This window comes from Perognathus longimembris, chromosome 18, assembly GCF_023159225.1.
Source record: "Perognathus longimembris pacificus isolate PPM17 chromosome 18, ASM2315922v1, whole genome shotgun sequence".
NCBI lineage: Eukaryota > Metazoa > Chordata > Mammalia > Rodentia > Heteromyidae > Perognathus > Perognathus longimembris.
The window spans coordinates 11,610,501-11,637,630 of record NC_063178.1 but is presented as its reverse complement, the minus strand read 5'-3'; the positions used below and the strand labels follow the sequence as shown (position 1 = coordinate 11,637,630).

The following is a 27,130-nucleotide window of genomic DNA, read 5'->3' as shown; positions in this document are numbered from 1 at the left end:
GACTCTCTGGACATAGCATAATGGTAAGAATACTTGGTGGAGCTTTAGTGAGTAAACAGGCAAGCAGAAAGGCGGGGGGGGGCACGCTAACAGAGTGTGGGTACTCTCAAAGGGAGAGGGGCTGGGCTGTTTGACATCAGGGGTGTTTATAGGATGAAGGCTGGGTCTGCTTTAAAGTTAGGCAGATAGCTCTTAATCACTCTTGGCTTTACACTTTTACCACTTGAGCTCAGGGTCTCCGAGACTGACCTGTACTTCCAGTATGTGACCATCCTGCGTGGGCATCCCTTTTAGGAAAGAACGTATTTTGCCATATATTTTAAAATGAGTGTTTCTCCTTGTGAGAAAGAGAGAGTCCTGCCATGATGCTTATCCTTTGAGATAAACATGCTGTGCCAAGAGAAGCCATTTTCCCAAGCATTTGCTTCTCTAGGATCCAGGTCTTTTTGTTTGTTTCTTTATGATGTCCTTTCTTACTTTTTAGAGCCCCCCCCCTAATTATTTGGGGGCTGGCGGAAGGAGAAGGCTGCTCTCACTCTTTTTTGGTTTTCCCTCCTTGTGTTAATACTGTAGCTCATGCAAGAGTACAAGGGTTCAGATCAAGAAGTTGGTGCTATGTTTCTAAGGACAGTTTCTACAATCTTGGCTGCCATTCTGCATAGTGTGCCTGGTGGGTCCTGCCTCAGGGGTATTGCCTGAGATCCCAGAACCCTAGTCTCTGTCACCCTGTCCACCTGCCTGAGCCTCTCACGTCCTTAGGACAACTTCCAGCAGCCATAAACACAGTCATGACCAGAGCCCCCAAACCAAACATCCCACAGTGAAGTGGGCTTCGCACAACCAGTAGGAATGGGGTGCACACAGCCTGGAAATGATTCGTCTTTATGACATTAATGAACAAGCCAGTGGACTAGAAAATAAATCACATGAAAAAAAAATCTTTGGGCCAAATCTACCCCTACACCTACTCTATAAACATCTTTCTCCCAGGATATTTATTTTTTTATTGTCAAGGTGATGTACAGAGGGGTTACAGTTACATACATAAGGTAGTGAGTACAGACTTGTTACCTCCTCCCTCATTTTCTCTCACCTTCCCTCCTCTCCCCCAAGTTGTACAGTTAGTTCACAACATATTGCTCTTACATTGGTTTGCCTTTTACCCTTTGTCTCACCATTTTAATGATCCCCTTCCCTTCCCTAATTCAGACAAACATATATACACTATCCAAGGTACCAAAATCAAATACAGTGACACCAGGAGCTAAGCCATAACTCCCAGGGTATTTAAGTGGCTTTCGGCTATTTCATATTTAGTGGGAGCCCCCGGGTGAGATGTCTAGGAGTTGATTGAAGGAGCTATGGCTACATGCAGAGGGCATCCATTGGCTGGTGTTGACCAGCTCCACCCTTTTGTTTCTGCCCAGCTAGGCAAGAAGAAACACGGGGGGAGGGGGGGAGGGAAAGGACCCTATCAACCTCTTCCCAACCCTGCAAGCTCCAGCCTGAAAAGCTAGCCTTCCGTGCCAAGGCTGAGGCTCCTTGGGGATGCCCATGCCCACCCCCGTGACTTAGGAAAAACAGTGGGGACAATGGAGGGAGAGCCCACAAGCAGGATGAGTGCCATCCCTCACCAAGGGACTTTCTAGGATCCGTGGGCTTGTCCTGCCCCCCTCCAGGGCGGCTTCCTCTGCCCCACAGTCCTGGCCAGCGCCTGTGCTGGAAGGACAGCAAACCCTCCCCCGGGAAAGCTGCTGGCCCATCCCCTCTGGATTTCCCAATGCTCAGGGCCACCTTCGGCCTCCGTCCCCACCCCAGCCTGAGAACTGAGGGGGCTGGCCAGTCTCCCACCCCTGCCTTTCTGCCCTTTCCTCTCTCTTGCCTGTCATGATAGATAGGGACAAGCCCACAGGCTTACTATCACAGCTCAACATTGACCTGAAGCGCGCACACACACACACACACACACACACACACACACACACACACACGCACCATTTGCCAGATTTCCCATTATAACTTTTCATCAGAAACTGTAACGCTGAACTGAACTGAGCTCCGTGGCGCCTGCCTGTAACCCTTGTTACTCAGGAAGCTGAGGCAAAAGGATCTTGAATTTGAGACTGGTTTGTACACCTTAAAAAGACCCTGTTTCGAAATAAAGTAACTAGGATTGGGAATAGGCTCAACTGTAGAGTACTTGCTCAGCATGTGCAAGGCCCCAGGCCTGGATTCAGTCTCCAGTACCGAGGGGGCTGCTGGGAAGAAAATGTGACACAGGTAACCCGGAGTTTGCTAAGCTATTTCTTCTCCTTACCCTTCTATTTAATATAAATGTTCCTTAAAAATATATCAGAGTCAAGCGCCGGTGGCTCACACCTGTAATCCTGGTTTACTCAGGAGGCTAAGATCTAAGATCTGAGGATCGCAGTTCAAAGCCAGCTCAGGCTGGAAAGTCCATGAGACTCTGATCTCCAGTTAACCACCAGAAACAGGAAGTGGAGCTGTGGCTCAAAGTGGTAGAGCACTAGCCTTGAGCAAAAAAGGCTCAAGGACAGTGCCCAGCCCCTTAGTTCAAGCCTCCCAGGTCTGGCCTGTGAGTGTGTATACACACACACACAAACACACATACACCAAAGGATTCCCATGTCATCAGTGCCTTTTCCTTTTTAGGGGCACATAAAGTACCTTTATAATTGCTGAGAAATCCAGCCTTCGGTGTCCAAGGCCTCAAAGGCTGCACAGATAAAGTCATGATAATCTTTTATGAAAGTCAGAAGTCCATGCTGACTCATGCCCTGAGCCGTGAGCTAGCATTTCAACAAGAAAAGGTAACGTGGTTCAATGACTAATTCCACGTGGGTAGGGACACCGATTCCGGCCGCAGTGAGCCAAGGGCCCCGAGTGGGAGAGGAACAGGCCTCCCTCCCCGAGCAGCCTGCCCCTGCCCATCAGAGCTGCAGGCCTGGGCTGGGATAGCTCCATCTGGGTGAGGGCGCAGTAAATCTGCCAAACTCACCTCTGGGGTGGCAGTAAGCTTGTTCTGCCCCCATAAGAGCCCAGAACTTTCCTCCAAATTTGGAAGTGACTCCTCTGTCCCTTGCTTTTACTCCTCTGTGGGGAGGGCGGGACCACATTTTTAAAAGGCTCAAGATCCAGTTTGAGGAGACAAGTTTGAATCCAAACCCTTTGGTTAAGATGTTTTCTGGGTTTTGTCTTTAAGGTCCTCAAATCCTTTTTTTGGGGGGTGGGGGGTGATCTTTGAGAGGTTCATTCCTCCTTTCTCTTCTTTCATTAGCTGAGAGGCCTGAAAAGACTAGAGAGGAGGAAAAACACAAAAACAACACAAAACCACGGCACTTGGCTTTGTAAACTACACAGTCTTTTTGTGACTCCCCAGGAAGTGGGAGAGCCTAAGGTCTGCGCTAAGCATTGTTTTGGGGATTTGCTGGCACAGAAGCAACAGGGCCTCAGTGCTGATGAAGGAGCAGAGGAAACCATGGTTTCACTCTCCAGCTGTTTAAAACAAGTGGTTCTGACCCATTTAGAGAATTACCCGGTGTTGTACAAGCTGTGTGACTTGTGTTAAGCACCTAAACAACAAGAAGAAAATGTTACTGTGTACTCTGTCAAATGTAAGGACAAGACAGACAATTGTTGGCATCTTGATTGGAGATAGAGGAGTATGAACTACCCAGTGCCTACCATACAGGCTGACATGTTGTATTTCTAAGTAGCTATTTTGGCTTTGTGGTTAATGAAGTAGATAGAAGTGGGGTCATATTCAGTGTGATCAGCAGGATTGTAAAGGACATAGAGATAAATGGCTTAAAATGTAAAAATAAAACCAAACTAGCTTGCTGTCATACCATAATTCCAACAGTTTCTGGGAGAAAATATCCTTCCTTTTTTTTTTGTACCAGTCCTGAGGATTGAACTTTGGACCTGGGTGCTATCCCTTGCCTTTCTGCTCAAGGCTGGTGTTCTAGAACTTGAGCCACAATTCCACTCCCAGTTTGCTTATTTTTTTTGGGGGGGGGTTGTTTTGTTTTTGTTTTGGTGGGTAATTGAAGAGAAGAGTCTCATGGACTTTCCTACCCAGGCTGGCTTTGAACTATGATCCTCAGATCTCCGCCTCTGAAGGATCTAGGATTACAGGCGTGAGCCACCAGTGAGTACGGAATGGGGAGGAAACATCCTGTCCTCAGCGCTGGCCCCAGCCTGGCCCGGGCTGAGTCCCTGCTCATTACTCAACTAGCCTCACATTCCCCGTCTCTGAATACTAACACTTCCCTCCTTTGTGAGACAGTTTATTAATAACTAGCATAACAATGAGGATGCCAGCGAGCCGAAATCTCTCCCTCCAGAGGTGATCTGATCGGCGCCTGCCAATATCACTGTCAGCATTTGTAAATCATCCGATGCCCTTTGTTTCGGTTTTTGTCTTTGTGTCTGCATCCCCTTCCCTTTTTTTTTTTTTTTTTAACTGCTCCTTCTGTCTACTGTTTATCTCTCTGGCCTTTTAAAGTTCTCTATGGTCAGCTGCCCAGCGCCTCTCCTTTTAGGTCTAACAATGTGCTGGATTCCAGGAACCTTAATTTTGGTCAGCATCTTGGCTCGGCTGTTGGGCACAGTCCCCAGGTACTGCCAAACGAGTCAGTGCTGCCAGGGTTTGTTTATGCTGCACTGTGTAACTGTAAGGGCTGAAAGATCTCCTTCCGCAGAATCCATGTTTCTGGACTCATCTGAGCAGGCCTGGCCTGAGTCAAGAATCAGAGGGAAATGGAGTGGTTGTCCTTCCTCTCCTATTTTAGGGAAAAGAAAAAAAAAATACACTAACATAATCACTTATATGGCTGTATTTATGCCCTAAGGAGGCAAAAGGTAGGAGGACCTTGGTCTGAGGCCATGCTGGGCCAAAGTCAGTACAAGTTAGTACAAGACACTATCTGAAAAACCAAAATACAAAGGCCAGGAGTATGGCTCACTTGCCTAGCAAACAGGATGCCAGGAGTTCAATCTCCAGTACCAGCAAGAGAGCATACAGCTTTCCAGAGACGAGATTCTCCACCCTGGGAGGGACATCTGTCTCCCTTGTCGCCTCTCTGAGGCATTGTGCTGTGCCTGTGTAGTGAGCTCTGTGCTCATCTAGGAAGCATAGACGAGAGATCGTAGAGCTTTTGCAGCCCCTCTCCCCTTTCCTCATCGCAGTGGCCTAGCAGCCCTGGAGCCTGCGATCAGCCCCTCCCTTCTCAGTGTCCGTGATGGGAACTCTATGAGCTATTAACAAAGGATTGCTTCAGTTAGCCATGTTAGCAGATGCTGGCTCCTCTTTGGGTTTGGGGTTGGGGTTTGTGGGGGTTTTTTGGTGCTAGAACTCAATCGCCTGGGCACTGTCCCTGGTCTTTTTCACTCAAGGCTAGCGCTCTGTCACTTGAGCTATAGCTCCCATTCTGGCTAAATTTTTAGCTAGTTTAATAGAGATAGGAGTCTCAGAGACTTCCCTGCCCTGGCTGGCTTTGAATTGTGATCCTCAGGATCTCCTGCGAAGATAGGTTGCAGGTATGAGCCATTGATCATTTGATTTTCAGTTTCTCTTTTTTTTTTCTTTAATCGTGCTTGCCTATGTCCATCTGTCTGTCTCTTCTCTTTTTTCTTCATCCTTCTCTCCCTTCCTTCCTCTCCACATCTCCTTCCTTCCTTTCCACATCTCCCCTTTTGAGGGACATTTGTCTTCCTTCCTCTTTGTTTTTTGTTTTGTTTTGTTTTTCCAGTCCTGGGGCTTGGACTCAGGGCCTGAGCACTGTCCCTGGCTTCTTCCCGCTCAAGGCTAGCACTCTGCCACTTGAGCCACAGCGCCACTTCTGGCCATTTTCTGTATATGTGGTGCTGGGGAATCGAACCCAGGGCCTCATGTATACGAGGCAAGCACTCTTGCCACTAGGCCACATCCCCAGCCCTCTTCCTTCCTCTTTGAGGAACAAGCCACTGAGGCTGTGAACCTTTCCCAGAGACCCCAGAGGTGCTTGCTTTTCAACGAGCTTTGATTTCAGCACTCTCTGAAGTGAAGTCTTCTCTTTCTCAGCTTGATGAAAAGTTTTCCAAGCATGCACTTCTCATGTTTAAAAAAAAAAAAAATGACATTGAGCTCATGGCCCAGGTCCCCTGAGCTGACACGTGGGTCTGCCACCTGGCGCTGTGGCATTGTTTTACAGGGTCTCTGAGGACCATCTTTGATGTCAGGAATTCATCCTCAAGGATTTGTCAGGGAAATAAATATCTCTTTATCATAAAGGAGAGTTCAGACCTTTCCCCCATAGTTACTCCTGGGTGCCTGCCAAAACTTTTCCTTGCAGCTTTTACAGATCTGCTGGGAAAACTCTGTTTTCATTCTTTTTCTCTCTTTCCATCTCTCTCTCTCTCTCTTTCTCTCTCTCTCTGTCTGTCTTGCTCTTTTATCTTTTAATGTCCCCTTAAAGGCCAAAAGAGATTGTCATTTCCCCTCCCTGGCTTTGGGGACACCAGATTCCTGTCTTTGGGGGCACTGTTTGTGTTGAATTTCCCCTCCTTCCAGGGAGGAAGGGGCCCCACCCCACACTTTCTGGAATTCTCCAGCTGGTCAGGAGCATTCTGTCTGTGTAAAAACGGATGAGCCAGGTTCCCGCCTGAAGCCTTCACGGTAGGGTGCTCCCTGGTCATATCCGGTGCCCGGTGCCCACCGCCTGGGATCTTAAAACGACTGGAACGAAGTCTCCATAGCAGCTGACTGAGGAGACCCCCGCCATGTGGTGTCCAGGAGGAGAGCTTCTATCTGCTCCGCTGCCTTCACATCCGGCCCCTCCATTTCCAGCTGCACACTGGCCTGAAGTGTGAGACCCAGCTAGAAAATGACGCTGTGACTTGGAGTGAAGTGCTCCATCTCTCTGTCTTACCTGTTTCGATAGGAATGGTGTTCGTGCTGGGCCCCTCTGGCTCACACCTGTAATCCTAGTTACTCAGGAGGCTGAGACCTGAGGATCACGGCCCCAAGCCAGCCCAGACGGGAAAGTGTGGAGACTCTTCAACTAACTCCCCACAAAGCCAGAAGTGGAGGTGTGGCTCAAGGGGGAAAGTGCCAGCCTTGAGCAAAAAAGCCAAGCAAGACCTCAAAGTCCATCACCTCCAAGTTCAAACCCCCATTACTGACACAAAATAATAATAATAATAATAATAATAATAATAATAATAATAATAATAATTGTGGTCTTTATGATCTGCCCCTGGTCTCCTCTACATTTCCTGATTCCTGATGGCCCATTTCAATAGGATCAAAATGTGATCATAAAATAGCCAAAGTCAAAGATTATATTTTCTTTCTTTCTTTGTTTTCTTTTTTTTTTTTTACCAGATTCTGTTTTTGAGTCCTTTTATTGTTGTTTTAAAAGCCCCATGTCTCCACAGTTCAGAATTAATCCATCTTCTTACATGACCATTAAAATTCACAGACAGTAAAGGAGAAATATTTCTTGTTGGTATGACTGACAGATAATTTTACAAACATAGGAAACTTAAAGTTTAAGAGTTAAAAACATCAATGCTCATTTCTAACTTTTTAAAACATTTTTATTGTCAAGGTAAAGTACAGAAGTTACAGTTACATATGTTAGGTAGTGAGTACATTTCTCATCCAACTTGTTACCCCCTCCCTCATTTTTCTACCATCTTCCTCCTCCTCCTCAATTCCCTCCCCCGCCCCCAGTTGTACAGTTAGTTTACAACATATTGTCTTGTAAGTATTGCTGTTGCATTGGTTTGCCTTTTATCTTCTGTCTCATCCTTTTAATGTTCCCTTTCCCTTACCTAATTCAGACAGATATATATAATATTATATATATAATATATAATATTATATATTACATAATATAATATGTATACTGTATAATATAATATATTATATTATATATATATATATATAATACCCAGGGTACCAGACTCAAATACAGTGACAATAGGGGCTAAATCATAGGGAAGATGAACAGAGAAAAAAGAAATAATTTCACATAGTATGTTGAAAATAACATCAATGATAAACCACTTGTTTCCATGGTTTGGAGATCATTTCTCCTAGTGTCATCTTATGTGATCATATGTCCCTAGCTGTTGAGCTATCTCGATCATCTGCTAGGACTATAAGATTATGTTTTCAACTTGTATCATCCAGTAGGTGTTTGCTAAGCACTGAATAGCAGAATCAGTAGGTCCAAAGAGAGCCCCGGGCAAAAAGCATGAAGCCCTAATTGCAAAATGGACTAGCACAAAAAGAACTGGAGCAGCGGCTCAAGTGGTAGAGTGTTAAGCAAGTACAAGATCCTGGATTTAAAACTTGGTGCAGCCCAAGAGAGAGAGAAAGAGGAGGAGAGAGAGAAAGAGGAGAGAGAGAGAGAGGGGAGGGTTCAATTGTACTTTTGGATAAATTACAGAAATGATAGCTAATGGCAAGTGGGAAGTACCCGAGTAAATTGTTTATTAAATAATAGATTCTTCGAGTTTGTGAGAATCTTAGAGGTTAGTCAATCGGGGCTCTGAGAAGCTTAGAACCCTGAGGCATTATACTGTCCCCAGATCTGCAGTAAAAATCAGAGGTCTCTGCCCTCTTTCATTCATCTTTTCCAAGGGAACATAGCAGATTTCCCCCCCCCCCGTCTCTCTCTGCTCTCTCCTCTCTCCTCTCTCTGTCTTGTGGGGCTTAACTTACAACATTGGAGAGTCTTGCATGGCAGAAGCAATGCTGTGTTCAAATAACTGGCGATGGGTAAGTCGCAGGAGCCAGCAGTTTCCCTTCATTCCCTGACTCTGGATGCTGATTTAAAATGATCTTCTCATCTAGAACCAGTCTCTGTGTGATCCTGAGCCATAGAGCTCTTCCCTGACTCAGTGTCCTCCGTGGCCATTGAAGGAGTGAATCTGACTTGTGGCTGGTTGAGGGAACTGGGAAGGGGTGGGCTCCTGCTCCCAGCATTCAGCGCTCTGCTCTCCTCCTGAGGATGCCTATTGAATCGCTCTCTCTTTCTCACGCTCTCTGTTGCTTTCCCACTCTCTCATCTGTGTCTCTCTTGTTTCTCTCCTTCCTCTGCTGTCTCTCTCCCTCCCTCTTCTGTCCTCTCCCCATCCCTCCTCCTCTTCCTCTTTTCCTCATCTCCTCCTCCTCCTTGTCTCTCTGTCCCTCTCTCCTCTTTCCCTCTGCCATTTTCTCCATCCCTCCATCCCGTACCTCTTCCTTCTCCTCTCTCCCTTTTTCTTTCTCCTTTCCTCCCTTTCTCCCCCTCCCTTGCTCCCTCCTTTTCCTCCTTCTTCCTCTCTATTCCTCCCTCCCTCCCCCATCCCTCTTTCCTTTCCCCCCACTCCTTCCCCCCTCCATTGTTATTAGGCATGCAGCATAATTTAGAAAACCCGGGTCCATTTTGCCCTCACCTCAAAACTCTAATTGCTTTGAAACTGGAAATCTGCATGTCCCTAGCAGGCCGGCTCAGGGACGGCAGGGCTGTAACTTCGACCCTGGGTCCTAAATTGTTCCTGAAGGGATTTCTAAGCTTAAAGGTGTACAGTAGAGAAGGCCAGGCTTCGAGGTGCCAGCTACACATAGAGCAGCCCTCTAAAACCATCCGCCCTGCCAAGAGTCTGAACTGCCTTATGTGGGTTTGGTATTTAGATTATTATAAATAATTATAATTTAGGTAGCTTTAATGAGCCCTGGAACTCTAGGCCAACTCTTAACTAATCCCATCACTAGAGACCCAATCATCCAAAAATGGTATGCTTGCCTTCCCCAAGTTGCTGTTGTGATTTTCCAGCACAGTTCTTAAATTTTACTTAATAAATCATCATTTCCTTTTGAGAGGTTAGACAGGGGTGAAAGAGAAAACAATGAGTTTTTCATTCAAGCTAGAAATCTTTTAATCTCTTTGGACCCGAATTTCCCTAGCCGCCCCCCCCCCCCTTTTTGTTAAACCTGAAGTCTAACTTCCTTCCAGTAGATGATAGAAGAGGGAGTACCTCATTAGATTTGCCCATGTCTTCAAATGACTGCTGAGGAGAGAGCCAGATTAAAATGTGTACCGCTTCCGCCATCTTGCTATAGACTGAGTGGTGTTGTGTTGATGAGTGACACATGGCAGTAGAAAACCCGAGCCATCTCAACAAAGGGGAGCCTGCAGTAATAGCCCATGCTATCTCCCGAGCGTGCAACACCAGATGGACTTAGCATACGAGAACCATGAGGTCATGGAGTCTCGCATGGACCACACTTTTGCATGAGTGTACTGTTGAATTTGGAAATCTGCAAGTGAACACATCGAAATCCAGGAAAGAGTTATAACATAATTGCATGCTTGGAAGGTAGTTTCAACAAAGGAGCCATATACAGGTGCTAGGTTGGTGTTTTTTCCTTACCAAGATGAGATACATTTTAATTATACCCTCCAAGTATATGACTGACAACATTTATTTGCTTGTCCACACTAATTGATTTGCTATTGGGTAAGTAAAAAGATGGTACGTAGGATCAGTATTGATCAGTCATAAGTGTTCGGTAATCAGTAATAGGGATTCTCAAGTTCAAGCTTAAATGATCCAGAAAAGAAAAGAACAGGGGCTGGGGATATGGCCTAGTGGCAAAAAGTGCTCATCTCGTATACATGAGGCCCTGGGTTCGATTCCCTAGCACCACATATACAGAAAACAGCCAGAAGTGGCGCTGTGGCTCAAGTGGCCAGAGTGCTAGCCTTGAGCAAAAAGAAGCCAGGAACAGTGCCCAGGCCCTGAGTGCAAGCCCCAGGACTTGGAAAAAAAAAAAAAGAAAGAAAGAAAAGAAAAGAACAAAACCCTTAAGTTCAAATGTGTTTAGACATTGAGAATTCTTCATTGTTAGGGCTGGGAGAATTGAAGATACCTGGTATGGAAAGGAATATGAGTTTGAGCTTCCTGCCCAGAGGCTTTGTTAATTTACTCTTTGTGCGTGTGTGTGTGTGTGTGTGTGTGTGTGTGTGTGCACGCACAGGTGCATGCACCAGTACTTAGGCCTGTGTGCTTTCCCTGAGCTTTTTCACTCAAGGCTGGTGCTCTATCACTTGAGCCACACCTCCACTCCTGGCTTTTTGGTGGGTAGTTGGGGATTAGTCTCATGGGTTTTCCTGCCTGAACTAGCTTTGAGCCATGATTCTCAGATCTCAGCCTCCTGATTAAAATTGTAGGCGTGAGCCACCAGGGCCCAGCTCTAATTTCAATATGCGCTTAGGAGAAAAGGCCAAAGAAAAGGCATAATTGGTTATCTCTGGTTGACTATTTTATGCTTGTTCACAGTTTTTAAAGTACATTTATGAGTACAATGTATCTTTCATCAATGTCACTATACACTTAAAAATGTTATGACACAAAGGCATAAGCTTTTCACTGAGCAAAAATAAGTTAAAATAAAATTAGGGAGTTTAAAAAAATTTGAGGCAATATCATGCCATATAGCTTCAAATTCATGATCCTCCTTCTTCAACCTTCCTACTGTTGGTATTACAGGCATATGCTACCATGTCCAATCTCCCCCCGCAAAAAGAGCCCCCCAAAACAGAAGAAAAACAGAATTTTTAAATGGACAACAGAAAAAAATTAAAGGGTTAAAATTTTTGACTTGCACTTTATTTTTCTCCCTTCGTTGGTAAAGTGTATTAAGCTGGCTGGTGCAATTCCAGTGGGCATGTGACACGTCTTGAATCAAGAAAGACCAACTTCTTTGTGCCACAAGTGTCCATTTTCCTGCCAGTCCTCTGACTCTCTATAAATTCCGGGCCGTGCTGGAATCCACTCCTCCGGCTTGGAACGCTGAGCACCTGTTTCATTTCACACTCCCTCGGTCCCCCAGGATAAACCCCAGATCTGCAGTGTGGGCTCCAGTTAACTTCATTCCTGGTCCAGATGTGCGTCTCCCTGTCAGCCGGCCCAGTCACCCTGCTGTTTATTGACAGGTTCTCAGGAATCGGATAGCTCTCAGTCGGCCAAGAAAGACATGCTGGCTGCCTTGAAATCCAGGCAGGAAGCGCTGGAGGAGACCCTGCGCCAGCGGCTGGACGAGCTGAAGCGGCTGTGTCTCCGGGAAGCGGTAAGCAGTGAGACCTGGACTGTGGGATGTTGTGGTCCCTAGGTATGGAGGGAAGGAAGGGTGGGAAGGTACTGGCCGCCTCCGATACTCCAGATCTGCAGAGTATCACTTGCTAACATGGGTGCCAGCAGAACCCTACCTGGAGCCCTGCCGGAGGACAAATGACAACTCCGATGAACAATTTTTCTTTTTCCAATGCATGGAAGTTTATAAAACATTTCCTTGTGCAGTAGAGAGGCTTGACTCTATTTTTCCAAGAGCATCTATCTGGATTTATGGTTTAGGGGAAGCTTTTGCTTCTCCTGAAGACATTTCAGACATCCCTGGGGGGTCCACAAGATCACAAGATGTCACTTGAAATGCTCAGTAGTCTTTTTTTTTAATTTAATTAAAAAAATTGGTGCTGGTCCTATTGCTTGAACTCAGGGCCTGTGCGCCTTCCCTGAGCTTTCTTGCCAGCCCTCTAACCACTTGAGCCACAGCTCCACTTCTAGCATTGTGCTGATTAACTAGAAAATAAGATTCTCTTGATATGTCTGCCCCAGCTGGCTTTGAACTTGGATCCTCTTGAGTAGCTAGGATTACAGACATTTTATTCGTTCTTGAATGCAATCTTAGCCTGGCGCTGTGCTTGACTTTGGTGTAAAGCAGTGTCTCCTCCAGCCTCTGTCTAGTCTAGTCTCCATTTTCCTGAGCATATAGTGGCTGCTGCCATTCATGCCTGTGTTTATTTGTGCCTGTTTTACACTGTGCATTTCTACCTTGTTCTGTTGTGGATTGTATGACTCAGTGTTTGGAGACTTCAGTATTTAGTGTAACAGCCTGCTGTGCCTCTGTGTGCGCACATATGTGTGGTGTGCTTGCATGTATGTTCACATATGTGTGGTGTGCTTGCATGTGTGTACACGTACATGTGGTATGCTTGTGTGTGTGTGCATGTACGTGTGTGCTTGAATGTGTGTGTACGTGTGTGTGCTTGCATGTGTGTGTGCGCGTATGTGTGGTGTGCTTGCATGTGTGTGCGTACATGTGGTGTGCTTGCATGTGTGTGTACGTGTGTGCTTGCACGTGTGTGCGCATATGTGTGGTCGTACGTGTGGTGTGCTTGCATGTGTGTGTATGTGTGGTGTGCTTGCACGTGTGTGTGCGTACGTGTAGTGTGCTTGCATGTGTGTGTGCGTACGTGTGGTGTGCTTGCACGTGTGTGTGCGCATACGTGTGTGTGCTTGCATGTGCGTGCATACGTGTGTGTGCTTGCACGTGTGTACGTGTGGTGTGCTTGCACGTGTGTGCGTGCGTACGTGTGTGTGCTTGCATGTGTGTATGTGTGGTGTGCTTGCACGTGTGTGCGTGCGTACGTGTGGTGTGCTTGCACGTGTGTGTATGTGTGGTGTGCTTGCACGTGTGTGCGCGTACGTGGGGTATGCTTGCGTGTGGGTCTGGGGAAGTTGCTGTCCTGGGTGGGCAGAACATAGCACAGCGCTCTGTGGGGAAACAATCCGGAATAGGAACTAGAAAGAGGTTCCCAAACGAAGTGTGAGCCCCCCAAATACTAATGCCTCGCATCGGGAGGGGGGTGTAGAGTGAGATCACATTACATTTCAACTTGGCTTAATTACGGTCTGGATTGATTTAAAGCGGAGCCCACTCAAAGCAGAACCACATTAGCACAAATCCATTGCAAATCTCAGGAAAGCAATTGTCCCAGCCAGGGGGAATGTGCTATGTGATACCGTTAATGTTAGCAATGATTTTACAAAAGAATATGCTGGAATGATAGAAAAAAAATATATGTATGGCTTTGTGTCTGTCTTTAATAATATGTACAGCTTTGTTTTGTTTTTAATAAAAGAAAAGTCTCTAAACCCAGCAGTGAATCTACATTAGAAAATAGAAGCAACATGTCAAGGAGAGATGTGTGTGAGGCGTATAACAGTCCCGCTGTCTCCTTAAACAAAAGCCAAGTCAGAACACAAAGCGCCCACTCCGTACAATGTTGACGACAGAAAATCCAACTCGAGCAACAGAAGAAAAAACAAACAAACCCAAAGGCAGCTAGCTAGCACTCCTTCCTTTCTGCCTCACACTCTCCGTCTTTAGCTCTCAGAAAAGTCAGGAAGCCAGGTCGGAGCCCTGGAGAGCCAGGGCAGCCAGAAGGCCCCATGGGAGCTTTGGGCATTCGATGAAGACAACCCCAGCGCAGGCCCCCAGCAGTGAATTGAGTTAGCTCTCTTCTCTGCAGCTCTGGTTACATATAAAATCAGATTAAATATCTGCAGAACCAAGACTCGACCCAGGTGCCTTCCAGCCAATGGTGGAAACTCAGTAGCCGCGTTTTTACAATGTATTTTAAAAACCACAAACCCTTTAGAATTACAAACTCATGGTACGGTAACAACTTGTCCTCTCCTTTTTTTCCTCTTAAGTCTCAAGGTAAGAAAAAAAAAAAAAGTCCTGATCATACATATAAAACCCTCAATAGTTTGCATTTATTTTGAGGGGAGTGGGATAAAGGGTTGCAGAACAAACACATGACTCTTTGGGAGATATTTGAATGACCTTTTAAAAAAAAGAAAAGAAAGAAAAGAACAAGGACTGACATAGCAAAGTGGTCTGTGCTCAGCTAGTTGGCCATTGTGCTCCGAAATGCTTACACAGAGGAAGAAAAATGTCCACCAGGTCACTCCCAGTCACGTGGGTGCAGGAGAGACACAGCAGAACACGAGGGGCCGCAGTGACCCCTCCAGGAGGTGGGATTTCCTGCCATTAGCCGCTCAGGACTGGGCTGGCCAGCACAAAAGCCTTTTCCTGGGATGCTAGCAGTTCCAGGACCCTGCCGAGGCTTTCCTGATCTGAGCAGCCCTGGGTATCCTTGTGTCACATCTGCATAGCTCGAGGGCCAGAGCTGGTCTTGGCTGGACATTGTCCTTGGTGGAACACAGTGGCTTTTGGCAGTGACCTCTTGCGGTCCAGTCATGCTTGACCTCCACAGCCTGGGTCAGCCGCTGACTCGCAGCTGATCTATCTTCGTGAAGCCTCGATGTAGCACTGGTGTAGAGGCTGCTTCTTCTCCCAATCTGCTTCCTTCCTGAGATCCTCCACTGACCCGGGGACACTGTGGCCACGGGATGTGTCCTCCGAGTTTTCTGTCACCCCTGATAATTAGATTCCCCACAGCCCGAAGCACACATTCGACTGAATTCATTCATCACCTCGTCAGTAAAAACAGATTAGCTTACAACTCTTAATTTTACACAGGTTAGTGTCTTTTTTAAATTCAGCATATTTCTGGAGTATCTAGCCAGAATGGAGAAATTATGCTCCACACTCAATCTTTAAATTATGTAAAGCATTTCTTCTGTGATTCACCATAGAAATACCACTCCTCTTCAGAGAAGTCACTGGAAAGAAATTTTCAACTCAGCTCTTACAGGGGATATTTGATTCATGGCAGGAGAGCACATGGTTAGAGAAGGCGTGTGTCCCAAGCAAGCACAAGGTCCCGAGTTCAAAATCCCAGTGCCTCCCGGTGCTGCATACTGGCTGGGTGGCCTTGCCACTCTGGCGACACAGTGGGTACAGAGGAAATGCTAACTAGATCGGCAAGGGAGTCAAATTGCAGTTGTTTTTAAGCCAATCAACCTTTTAGTTATACTTGATAGAAATTGATTCTGGGGAAAAGGGGAGAAAAATTAAAAGAAACTTTCCAAGTGCATGTATTCTGTAGCAAAAGGAATGTTGTCACACATTTTTATAGAGGTGAAATTTCATTTCCTGAAGACTTATGGAGATGTAGTGCTGACTTTTCTTATTTACGTATGGAATGTGTGTGTGGATGGGTGTGTGCATAGTTGTGTGCGCCGACACCCGGGCTGTGCGTTGACTTATCACCGCTCTGAACGCTGTTTCCACACGCACAGGAGCTCACCGGGAAACTGCCAGTTGAATATCCTCTGGATCCAGGCGAGGAGCCGCCTATTGTTCGGAGAAGAATTGGGACTGCCTTCAAGCTGGATGAACAGAAGATCCTGCCCAAAGGAGAGGTGCTGTGCGCTCTTCCCTTCCCTTTCCCATCTCTCAGGACCTCTGAGTTCAATGCAAAGCTTTTCCCACTGCTTCCCAATACCAGGAGCTTGCCTTGGTCTCTTCCAGAGTGAGCTGGCTCCTTGGTATGTGTTCCCTTAGGAGGATGACTTGCTTTGCGTTTGTAAGCCTTAGGCTTTCGGTTGAAGTTGTGTGTCTAGCACTCCAGGCCGGTTGCAAGTGGCCCTATTAAGTTTGGGGAGAACATTCCGAGGATGCCCGTGCCTCGTGGTGTCTGTCATGGCGGGCCTGCCCCTGGTGCCTCAGAGCCCCACCTCATCTGATCTGCCGGGGAAACAGAAGGGGGAAGGCCGAGGCCTTGTCCCCAGTGCACTGCGCAGTAAGGCCCCCGGGTCTTCCCCGGGTGCCCGAACCAGCGTGTGCAAGCAAAAAGCACGCCGTCCATCCCGGCTCGCTTGTCTGCATTCGGAAGAGACTTATTTCAAAGGGTTTTGTGTTTTTTTAATCCTGTTTTGTCTGAACACTGGTGAGGGCGGAGACAGGAGAATTCGGATTGGGGTGGTAGGAGCTCCCAAAACAAAAGCAAACCCCCAAACCTCTGGTTGAGTCATGTTTCTGGCCTCTGTCCAGAAGAAATAGAGAGTAAGCAGGCCTTCTGCCCCTGAGTCCCCCCCAAATCTATTCTGGATCTATTCTCATTAACATGAGACGGAAGAGGCCAGGACTCAGAGCCAGGGAAAGGAGCGAAGCGTACCTGCAGTCTTTTGAGAAAGTGATTGAGAGGAACGTGGCTTCCTAGAGTGAGATGTGGGGTCAGCATGGGGTGAACACGGTGTGGGGGGGAACACTCAGGTGCATGGGAGGCCCTGGGGGGTGGGCAGTCCCTGGAAGTGCTAGGAAATCATCTGAAACCTGCAGTTTCGCGTTCCCTAAGAGACGGAGCACACAGTCCAGTGCTCCATCCAGCATGAGTTCTGACCAGGCCAGGTGCACAGTGCTAGTGTTCAGTGAGCGAGTAGATGAGCCGTCACCGGTACTTCGCATCTGCCTGTGGCTCAACCCGAACACCCCGGGTCAGGTACTATGTATCGCTGGAACTTCCACGAACGGTTTTAACTGCACCCCCTTTTAGCAAGTGTCCCCCACACTCAGGTTTCCCATTCTCCTACTGTAGCTTTCACACTTTTCCAGTCAGAGCAGACTTGAGGTCACAGAACTGCACGTACATCCGGGTCTCCAGTACCTATCCCTCCCTATTACCTCTCTCTGCTCATACCAGGAAGCAGTGTAGAAGCAGGTAGGACTCTGCAGAGCACCTGGGATGGGCAGGGAAGGAGAGGCCCACCTTGGTTCTGTTGCCATTCCTGCTCTCCTGCACATGTGCTTGGCTTTCCTGCTCCCTACATGTCCCCACGTTGAGCCTTGCACTTGTCATAGTCTGAGAATGGAGAGTTATTACGAGTTACTAAACTTGTAACAGTGTGTCAGCCGTTCCTGGTGCCTTCCACTCCTTTAGGCTTAAAGTAACTCCAAAGTAATAATAATAGTAATAGTAATAATGATGATGATGATGAAATCAGGCAAAGAATGTTGTTCTCGGTGAAGGTAACCAGCCTGACACATTAGACCCAAAGATGAGAATGTTTTATTGGGCCACCTACGTGGTTTTATTGGGCTCCCCTACTTGGTGAGCTCAGTCTCTGTCAAACTTTAATATGACTGGGAAATACTTGGACAAGGTGTGTGGTCTCAGCCAGGTGCTGGTGGCTCACGCCTGTAATCCCAGCTACTCAGGGAGGTTGCGATCTGAGGATCATGGTTCGAAGCTAGCCTGGGAAGGCTTTGATTAACCACCAAAGAAAGTTGGAAGTGGAGCTGTGGCTCAAGTGGTAGAGCACTAAGCTTTGCACAAACAAGCTCAGGGTCAGTGCACCAGGACCACGCACATACACACACACACACACACACACACACACACACACACACACGATGCATGGTCTCCCCTTTGGGATCCTGGTTGTGTGTTTGTCATGGGCTCGTGAGGGTTGGGCAGAGTCCCGTGAGTTCCCCCGTACCCAAGCTAAGACAGTAAGTAAAGCAGCTCAAATCTGAAGGTCACAGAGCCAGTTTAGAGCTAGCCCTAAGGGGAAAGAGAGGAAATTAAGGTGCAGACACCCTGACATTGCGGGGGGGGGGGCGGGGGGAGGAGGAAGTCCTACATGTGTGCCGCTAGTCCTCGCATGCGCAGGAGCCCACAGAACACCTGCTATCTCTGGTGCCATCAACGTCTGGGGCCCTGGGGCATGGCCGACGTCCTGGCCAAAGACAGGGATGGAACTGGGAGGAAGCTGACCAAGAGGGAGGAAGGCAGGAACCCTCCCCCCCCGCCCCCCGAAAACCATCCAAGGAGCTGAGGGGAAACTGGTTTCACAACAGCCCACACCCCCAGTCCAGGCAGGGCGCCCTGCGCAGGCGAGCGCAAGGGCTTGTAAAAACCCCTCCACTCGGGTCTGTGAGGACGTGTCCCGACACGAGGGACACGGAAGTGTGACAGAGGGCACGGACAGGGCGGGGGGGGGGGGATGAGCTCGCTCAGAAGACTGTTCTAGAAATCGGGCTGCTCCCTGTGCCCCTAATGGAAAGGAAATGACAGCTGAACGAACAGGAGAAATGGAGGCAGGCACAGCTTAGGAAGGGGCTTGGGGTGGGGAGGTCAGAGCCCCCCCCCCACGCCGCGTCCTCTTCCGTGATCGATGACGACTGCCCTCTCCCCCACCCACCCCGCAGGAAGCGGAGCTGGAGCGGCTGGAGCGGGAGTTCGCCATTCAGTCCCAGATCACCGAGGCCGCCCGCCGCCTGGCCAGCGACCCCAACGTCAGCAAGAAGCTGAAGAAGCAGAGGAAAACCTCCTACCTGAACGCGCTGAAGAAGCTGCAGGAGATCGAGAACGCCATCAACGACAACCGGATCAAGTCTGGGAAGAAGCCCACGCAGAGGGCCTCACTGGTCATCGACGGTCAGTGCGGTCCCTTCCCACGCTCACGCGCGGGGGCCGCAGCAGCCAAGCGCACACAGCAGGCCCGCGGGGGGGGGGGGGGGCGAGGGGCGGGGGGGGGAGGTCAAGCTCACAGAACCTCGCCATCGCTTCAGGTGCCCCCCCCAGGGAGCAAGCCAACCCCCTCACCCTTCCATGATCTGACTCAGGGTGACGGTGCTAGCCCAGGCTAGCCCAGAGCTAACCTCCCCCACTCCACTGCCAATCTCAGGGACCTGCCCACTCCTCTCCAAAGCTGGAAGACAAGGCGGACAGCGTGCGGGATGAGCAGTTAGGTGGCCACCCCACCCCCCTCTGTCCCCCCAGACCCCCACCCCAGGCTGATTGTGTGGCTAGGAGGCTCCTAGCAAGAAGGGTGACTTGGGGCGCCTGGGCTGGCCCCTCAGAGCCTGAACTCCCATCTGGGTTTAAGGGTTTGGCTAATGATGTTTGGTCAGTTCTAGAAGGAAATTCCCCTACACCCGCCAACCAGCTTCTAGTCTCTCCAATGGTCGATCGTAATCTTTTTGTTGTTGTTATTCTCTTAAGTCAGTGGATTTCTGACAACCTTATGTCAAGTATTCTGTCGCAGTGCATCATGCTCTAGAAAGGAGAATAGAAGTTTCTAGGAGTTGGGGGAGGGGGGCCGCATGGAGGGGTGAGGAGTTCCTGGAGCCTATGGTTGTACAACCGTGTGAGGGTTCAGAGCACCATTGTATGTGTGTCTACAGCCTACAATGTGGTCGTGCCGAGGAAGCACGGTGGAGATTCAGATCAGAACCTTCCGCCCTGTTGCCCCCTTCCACCTGACAACAGCAAGGAAGTGAATTCCTAGTGGGAAGGCCATTTGCAAAATCTTAATATGCTCTAGGAAACTGGAAATGCCTATCTTTCTAGTACCTCAACTTCCTCCAGCGTTCTTACAGAGCTGCCCTGAGCCAGCCTTCCCTGTCTTATACCTCCGCTGAGGTGTCTATCTGCCCCTCCAAGGGCACTTAAGACTTCCCAGCTCTGCAGAAAATCCAATCAAGGTTTGAGGCTAACACAGGCAAAAGAAGAAGAGAAAAGAGAAATAAAAGGGAGACCCTATCTCAAGGAACACGCCTGGGGTAATGGCATTTATCTGTAATCCCAGGCGCTATACTTGTAACAGAAAGATTGCAGTCCAAGGCCAGCCCAGACCCAAACCTGTTAACTAAAAAGGGCTAGAGGCATGGCTCCAATATTAGAGCATCTGCCTAGCCAGCACAGGTCCCCGAGTTCAAACCTCAGTCCCACCAAACAAAAAGTAGATACAAAACTCTAAACATGGAATCTGAAGACCTTAGACCTTTGCTGATTCTTCTGGCAAGCCGAGCAAGTTCAGACAAACCCACCTTCCTAGGTTTACCTCAGTTTCTCCAGTGGTGAAATAAGAAGGATTATTTTACTGCCTTGCGCTTGGGTGTGCTCATAATTGAATGGTGTCTATAAAAATAAGCTTTAGAGAAGACCGAGTCTGTACTTAGCGTGTTTTCTCTCCTAATGACTTGACTTTATGGACAAACCATTTATTGCCATGTGAGCAGAACTTCAGTTCCCTTCTGGAGTTTCGCATCCGTGGCATAAATAGCAGCTGACTTCCTTCGGTGTAGTCGGTACATGCCCCAAGTTAGTGCCGGGACAATGATGTGCTTAGCAGGGCCTGGCAGCCTTTATAAGTGAGACAGGAAACCACTCTGACAGGGTATCCCGTGAATAAGAAAAAACCCACAAAGGCTGGGCTCCTTGTGCTAGCTGGGGTGGGGCCTGTCAAAACCCCCCACGCATTGTTATTGTAGTTCATGAGTGCTTTCTCTTGCGATTAGAAAGAGAAGGGTATGGGGGTGGTCATGCAACCAAGTCCTCTTCGTTCCCACAGAGACTTTGTGGCAGAACGGAGCTAACCTCTTAGGCTCTGCTCTTTTTAAGTTTTATTTATTTACTTATTTATTTTGGTCTTCTAGATGGAAATATCGCCAGCGAGGACAGCTCCCTCTCAGATGCTCTTGTTCTTGAAGATGGTAGGTTTTCCATTTCTGGCTCTCAATGGAGGGACAGAGATAAAGCCTGAGTTGACTGTGCACGCAATTCTGGGGCAGCCCAGGTGGCGGCTGGATTCCTGCCCACAGCCGGGACTGAAAGTGGGTGGGTGTTATTGATTGCAATCAGAGTCTTTCCTTTGGCCCAGAGGTAAAATGAGCTTCTTAACTAAACAGAAAATCTGTAGCTTGCATACAGTTTACTATGGAGTATTCATGTAGCCGTGAAAGGTAGAAATGGATTTGAAAGGTAGAAATAGCAATCCAAATCTATTTCTAAGAGCCCGGTGCCAGTGGCTCACGCCTGTAATCCTACCTGCTCAGAAGGCTGAGATCTGAGGACCGCAGTTCAAAGCCAGCCCAGGCAGAAAAGTCCCTACGAGACTCTTATCTCCAATGAACCACTCAAAAACCAGAAGTGGAGCTGTGGCTCAAAGTGGTAGAGCACTAGCCTTGATCAAAAGAGCTCAGGGACAATGTCCAGGCCCTGAGTTCAAGCCCCACAACCGATTTAAAAAGAAATCACAGAATCAACCAGGATTCTGGTGTAGTTGGAGAGAAGCACATCCCTTCTGGCTCTTTCTGGGACCATGGCAGAGGGCATGGGCAGGAGGTCCTGTCTGCGCCTGGCCAGCCTTGGGAATTGTCCTGTTTGCACTGAACGCTGTCAATTGCCAGGATATTCCCTTTCCCCCAGCTCTGTTCTAGGGTTTGAACACGGGCCTCACACTCAGCTTCCTTGTGCAGTTGGTGTTCTACCACTTGAGCCAACACCTCTAGCCCAACTTTCTTTTGGTTATCTGAACATGGAGACTCTCAGACTTTTATGGCCCTGGCTGGCCTTGAACTACCATCCTCCAGAACTCAACCTCTTGGGGAGCTAGGATTACAGGTAGGAGGCCCAGGTGCCTGGCTATATTTTCATAACAAGTCTTAGCAAAGCAGAACTAAACCCCCAGCCTACCACTACCATACCCAGCCAAAGTTAAGAATTCCAAACTCAGACCATTTCTGAGTCTTGCGGTGGGTGTTAGACCAAACGATTGAGAGGGGGAACATTAATTACATAGAAATATATTAAGTGGCAGTTAATTTTTTTTCTTTGGCCCTCTGGGGAAACCTCAGGCAGGCAGTGATAAGTGGTTTTTCAGAGGGAAAACATAAAAGGCCTACCCAAGTCATAGCAATAATGATAATTGCAATAATAATAGTGATTGCTCTTGATGTGGGGAAAGTCTGGGGGGATATTTACCCAATCGTCTTGGCCCTGCTATTTCAAGTCAGATTGGAATATTTTTTTGTCTGTTTCAGTACATGCGGATGGAGGACATAGAGGCGTCTGGGAATCAGAAATGCATTTTCTTTTTTTGGCCAGTCCTGGGCCTTGGACTCAGGGCCTGAGCGCTGTCCCTGGCTTCTTTTTGCTCAAGGCTAGCACTCTGCCACTTGAGCCACAGCGCCACTTCTGGCCATTTTCTGTATATGTGGTGCTGGAGAATTGAACCCAGGGCTTTCATGTATACGAGGCAAGCACTCTTACCTCTAGGCCATATCCCCAGCTGCATTTTCTTTTGTGTTTGTTTGTTATGATTCTAGGGCTTGAACTCAGGGCCTGACTCAGTCCCTGAGCTTTTGTGTTCAAGGCTAGCACTATGCCATTTGAGCCACAGCTCCGCTTCTGACTTTTTGGGTGGTTGAGTGGAGATTGGGGTCTCACGGGCTTTCCTGCCAGGCTGGTTTGGAAGCGTGATCCTCAGATCTCAGCCTCCTGAGTAGCTAGGATTACAGGTGTGCGCCATCGGCCCGGCTCAGGTTCATTTGCAATACCAAATGTGTGACCCTGTGATGGACCTCCGCGCCCAGTCTCTTCTGGGAAGGGAACCAGAACAAGGTAGTGACAGAGGAGTGACCAGAGCAACAGATAATGTTAGCTCACGGGAGGCGTCTTTCTTGATTAGTGTGTCCTCCTGTGTTCCCACATTTTCAATATCCTGATAAGCACGCTTGATCTGCTTTGTGTCCCGGACTCCCACTGCAGGGGACTTGGTTGCCTCTCCCTCCCTTCCTCTCCCTCCCCTTCTCTCCCTTCCTCTCTCCCTCTCTGCCTATTCTCTCTCTCTCTCTCTCTCTCTCTCTCTCTCTCTCTGCATGACCAGGATTTGAACTCAGGGCCTTACACTTGCTAGGTATATGCTGTACCACTTGAGCCATGACACCTCCTCCACACACCCCCTTTTATTCCTTTCTTTTCTGATAGGGTGCAAGGAGTCCAGTGTCTGCCACGTAGCTGAGATCGGAGCCCTCAGTTTCTAGACACTTCCTGTATTGATTTGAGGGGCAAAAGAGGGGTGGGAGTGTATTGAGGCTTCTTGGCTAAGGGTTGCGAATGAGGCTGTGAAGCCTCCACGCCTAGCTGGAGGTGTCTCCCTCCAGTCCCCCTTCACCCACCCCACCCCCCACCCCCGCAGCTCCCATCTCCTTGCAGGCCAGGCAAGGTCTCTGTCCTCTGGGCTCCTTGCTAGTCACAGTGGCTGCACGAGGTGGGTGGGCGGTGCCACCACAAGGCCCGGCCCTTGCTCTCTCCATCCCCCCCTTTCTCCAGCCACTGCCCCCCCCCACCCCTCCCCACCTTCAGGCTTTGACCGCAGGTCCTCCTTTCCTCTGCCCCCCCCCCATGTCTCTTGGGTACCTGCTGAGTGTTCACACTCACTCCTGACCCTCAGGGCATCCTAGAGGGCCGAACAGAGGAAACCCTCCTGGAGCTTAAATTCCCCCCCCCCCCCCCCCCCCGCCAAGAAACTTGATGCTCCCTCTCCCTTCCTGTTATAGGTAGGGGTGTCGCTCAATGGGAGGCCTCAGGTTTAATCCCAGCACCATAAACGAGGACAGTTACAATAAAGTCAGGCACGGTAGCACATGTCTATAATCCCAGCTAGGGAAGAAGTGTAAGTAGGAAAAGGTTTCAGGCAATCTAGGACCACATTAACAAGGGATTATATGAAAAAACAAACTTTAAAAAAAGGCGGGGTGGAGGGCTAAGCGCATAGCTCAAGTGGTAGAGTGCTTGCTAGAATAGGGCCCTGGGTTCAAATCTCTGTTCTACAAAAACAGGAGTTACAATATACTGAATAGTAACTGCAGTTTTTTCTGTGTAGTGTGAAGTGATGATTTGAAAGGTATTGAATAGCATTTAGGCTTTCTTAATGTCATCAATTAATTCCTCAGAAGGGCCGCCTCTGCTCCTGTTTCACTCTGCTGGGATTTAGGTCTGCGGAGTCGTAGGGCCCTCTGGGACGTGTGTGGAGCTTTGGGGGGGGGGGGCTGGTGGCGGTGCTGGGGTGACCCAGGCTGGTGGAAGGCATGGCGGGTTCAGCGCCTCTCTGTCCTTTTTTCCCTGTCTCCATGCAGAAGACGCTCAGGTTACCAGCACCATATCCCCCTTACAGTCCCCACACAAGGGGCTCCCCCCGCGGCCGCCATCCTCTCACAACCGGCCCCCGCCCCCCCAGTCCCTGGAGGGGCTCCGGCAGATGCACTACCACCGCAGCGACTACGACAAGTCCCCCATCAAGCCCAAGATGTGGAGCGAGTCGTCCTTGGATGAGCCCTACGAGAAGGTCAAGAAGCGCTCCTCCCACGGTCACTCCGGGTGAGTGGGGCCAGGAAGCGGGCCGGATGCCACGGCCCACGTCCACTGCGGACCCGGGGCTCACCGGCAGGGCCCACGCCACCCCCCCCCCCCCACGGCCGCAGGGTGCTAGGTCCTGGGTTTGCCTGTCCGTGCTCACAGCGCCCTCTGCTGCCCACTCGCTGCAGGTGCAGCTTCTCCCTCCGCAAGGGAAGCTTGGAAGTCTGGGCTCCCGCTCAACCCGTTGGCAGATGGCGTTCGCCTTGTTAAAGTCCACGGGAATTAATTAGCAGGTCTTTAGGCAGCACTGTTCCAAAATGGCAACAACTGACAGGCCACTCATAGGAATCCCAGAGTGATGGCGGAATCCAAAACGGTCTTCCGGCGGCATTTCTGGAGCCCGGGGGCTGTAATCTGAGCTGCGCATTATCAGCTCATTACTTGGGGAGTCAGCAGGGGTTTTTTGGTTGGTTGTTTCCCGTCCCCCGCCCCCCCCAAGGCATTTTGGGTTCGAGTCTGTGTTTTTCTCATTTCCATTAATTACACACCCCATAAAGATCTGGGGGTGGGAGGGCTTCACAGAATAGTTGCAGGGCCGGCCTGGGGAGGGTCTGTATCTCCTGTCGACTGAAGGGGGGGGTAGGGACAAGCTCCCCCACACACACACACACACACACACACACACACACCATTGCTGGATGTGGAGGAGAGAGGGGGGACCGGCCCCCACTCCGGGGCAGTGGTGTGGAGCTGGGGTGTCTGTGCTTGGTTGTCAGCAGCCACAAGCGCTTTCCCAGCACCGGGAGCTGCGCGGAGGCCGGCGGCGGGGGCAGCGGCTCCCTGCAGAACAGCCCCATCCGGGGCCTCCCGCACTGGAACTCGCAGTCCAGCATGCCGTCCACGCCAGACCTGCGCGTCCGCAGCCCCCACTACGTCCATTCCACGAGGTGAGTCCTCAGGTATAGAGCCAGGCATGGAGGACCGCCCCCCCCCCCCCCAGCCGTGGCCAGGTGACTGGGGAGCTGGAATCCGGCCTGAACCGGTGGGACAAGTTCTCCCTGTAAATGAAGATGAGAAGCAGAGCGCGCAGACCACATTAGCCAAGAAACCCGATAGACCCCACTTTCCACGTGTAGCGACGTCTGGCATCTGCTAGGGGCTCCCCAGGCTCCTGGATCGAGCTTTCTCGGTGGAAGTGGAGGCAGGAAAGCTAGCTGGTTAGCACTGGTAGAGGGAACCCCAATCATCCTTGCACTGACCTTGATCTATTTGATAACAAGCCTAGGTATGTTCCGGGCTGGATTTCATGCTCCAGGTATAAATGAACAAACAGCAAATGAAATGGGCAAAAAGTAAGCCTCGGTATATTGCATCCATCTTCTCAAACAGAAGTAAAACCAGGTCATGGAAGGCGACCGGTGGGGGCCTCCAGGGGCGGCCTTGGGTACCGTCATCTGCCCGGGGCGGCAATGGCCACGGATGCAGTCAGGTGGCCGGGATTGTAGACCTAGACAGACCCACGTGGAAGGGGTGCGCTCCGCCCCGCCAAGCCAGCAGCTTGGAGTCTTCATGGGAACCCGTTGTCCATTTGTGTGTGTTTGGGAGTCATCTGTGTTAATCCTATGAAAGGGTCTTTGTAGGAGTACTGGTTTGGGTTTGGGGGGGTTGGGGGCTTTGTTTTTTGAAGGCAGGGCTTCCACTTGCTGGGTAGATACTTTACCCTTTGAGCCATGCATGCTCTCGGCCTTTTTGCTTTAGTTTGTTTTTCAGAGGGGCTTGTTCTTTTGCCCAAGCCAATGTCTGACTAGAATCCTTTTAACCTTTTGCCTCATCACACCTCCCTGGCCTGTTGGGCTACAAAGACTTTTTTTTTTTTAAAGGTTTTCTATAATGCGAGCAATCCTGATCTGCTAGTTCTCTTTGTATCTGGAGCGTTATTGTCCACCTTTTAAAAAACAAAAAGAAACTCTAGCTGGGCACCTGAGGCTCACGCCTGTAATCCCAGCTCCTCGGGAGGCTGAGATCTGAGGATCAAGTTTCCAAGCGAGTCTGGAACAAGGAAAGTCTGGGAGACTCTTTATCTCTGCTACACTACCAAGGGTGCCGGAAGTGCGGCTGTGGCCCCAACGACTGCTAGCCTTGAGCAAAAGCAGCTCGGGGACAGGGCCCAGGCCCTGAGTTCAAATCACAGAACTGGCAGCATGTGCAGAGGGAGAGAGAAAGAGAGAGAGAGAGAG

The 27,130-nt window shown here is 49.3% G+C and overlaps 1 protein-coding gene across 4 annotated transcripts in view; it reads left to right on the top strand.

Annotated features, from left to right (window-relative positions):
• The window catches only part of Frmd4a (FERM domain containing 4A), a 273,063-nt gene that overhangs the window by 234,383 nt on the left and 11,550 nt on the right, over positions 1-27,130 (top strand). For all 4 annotated transcript variants that reach the window (XM_048368006.1, XM_048368004.1, XM_048368008.1 and 1 more), the window contains exons 15-20: positions 11,994-12,127; positions 16,048-16,170; positions 18,959-19,187; positions 21,191-21,247; positions 24,674-24,914; positions 25,670-25,840. In XM_048368006.1, coding sequence (XP_048223963.1) covers positions 11,994-12,127; positions 16,048-16,170; positions 18,959-19,187; positions 21,191-21,247; positions 24,674-24,914; positions 25,670-25,840 — 955 coding nt within the window. The remainder of the gene's footprint in view (positions 1-11,993; positions 12,128-16,047; positions 16,171-18,958; positions 19,188-21,190; positions 21,248-24,673; positions 24,915-25,669; positions 25,841-27,130) is intronic.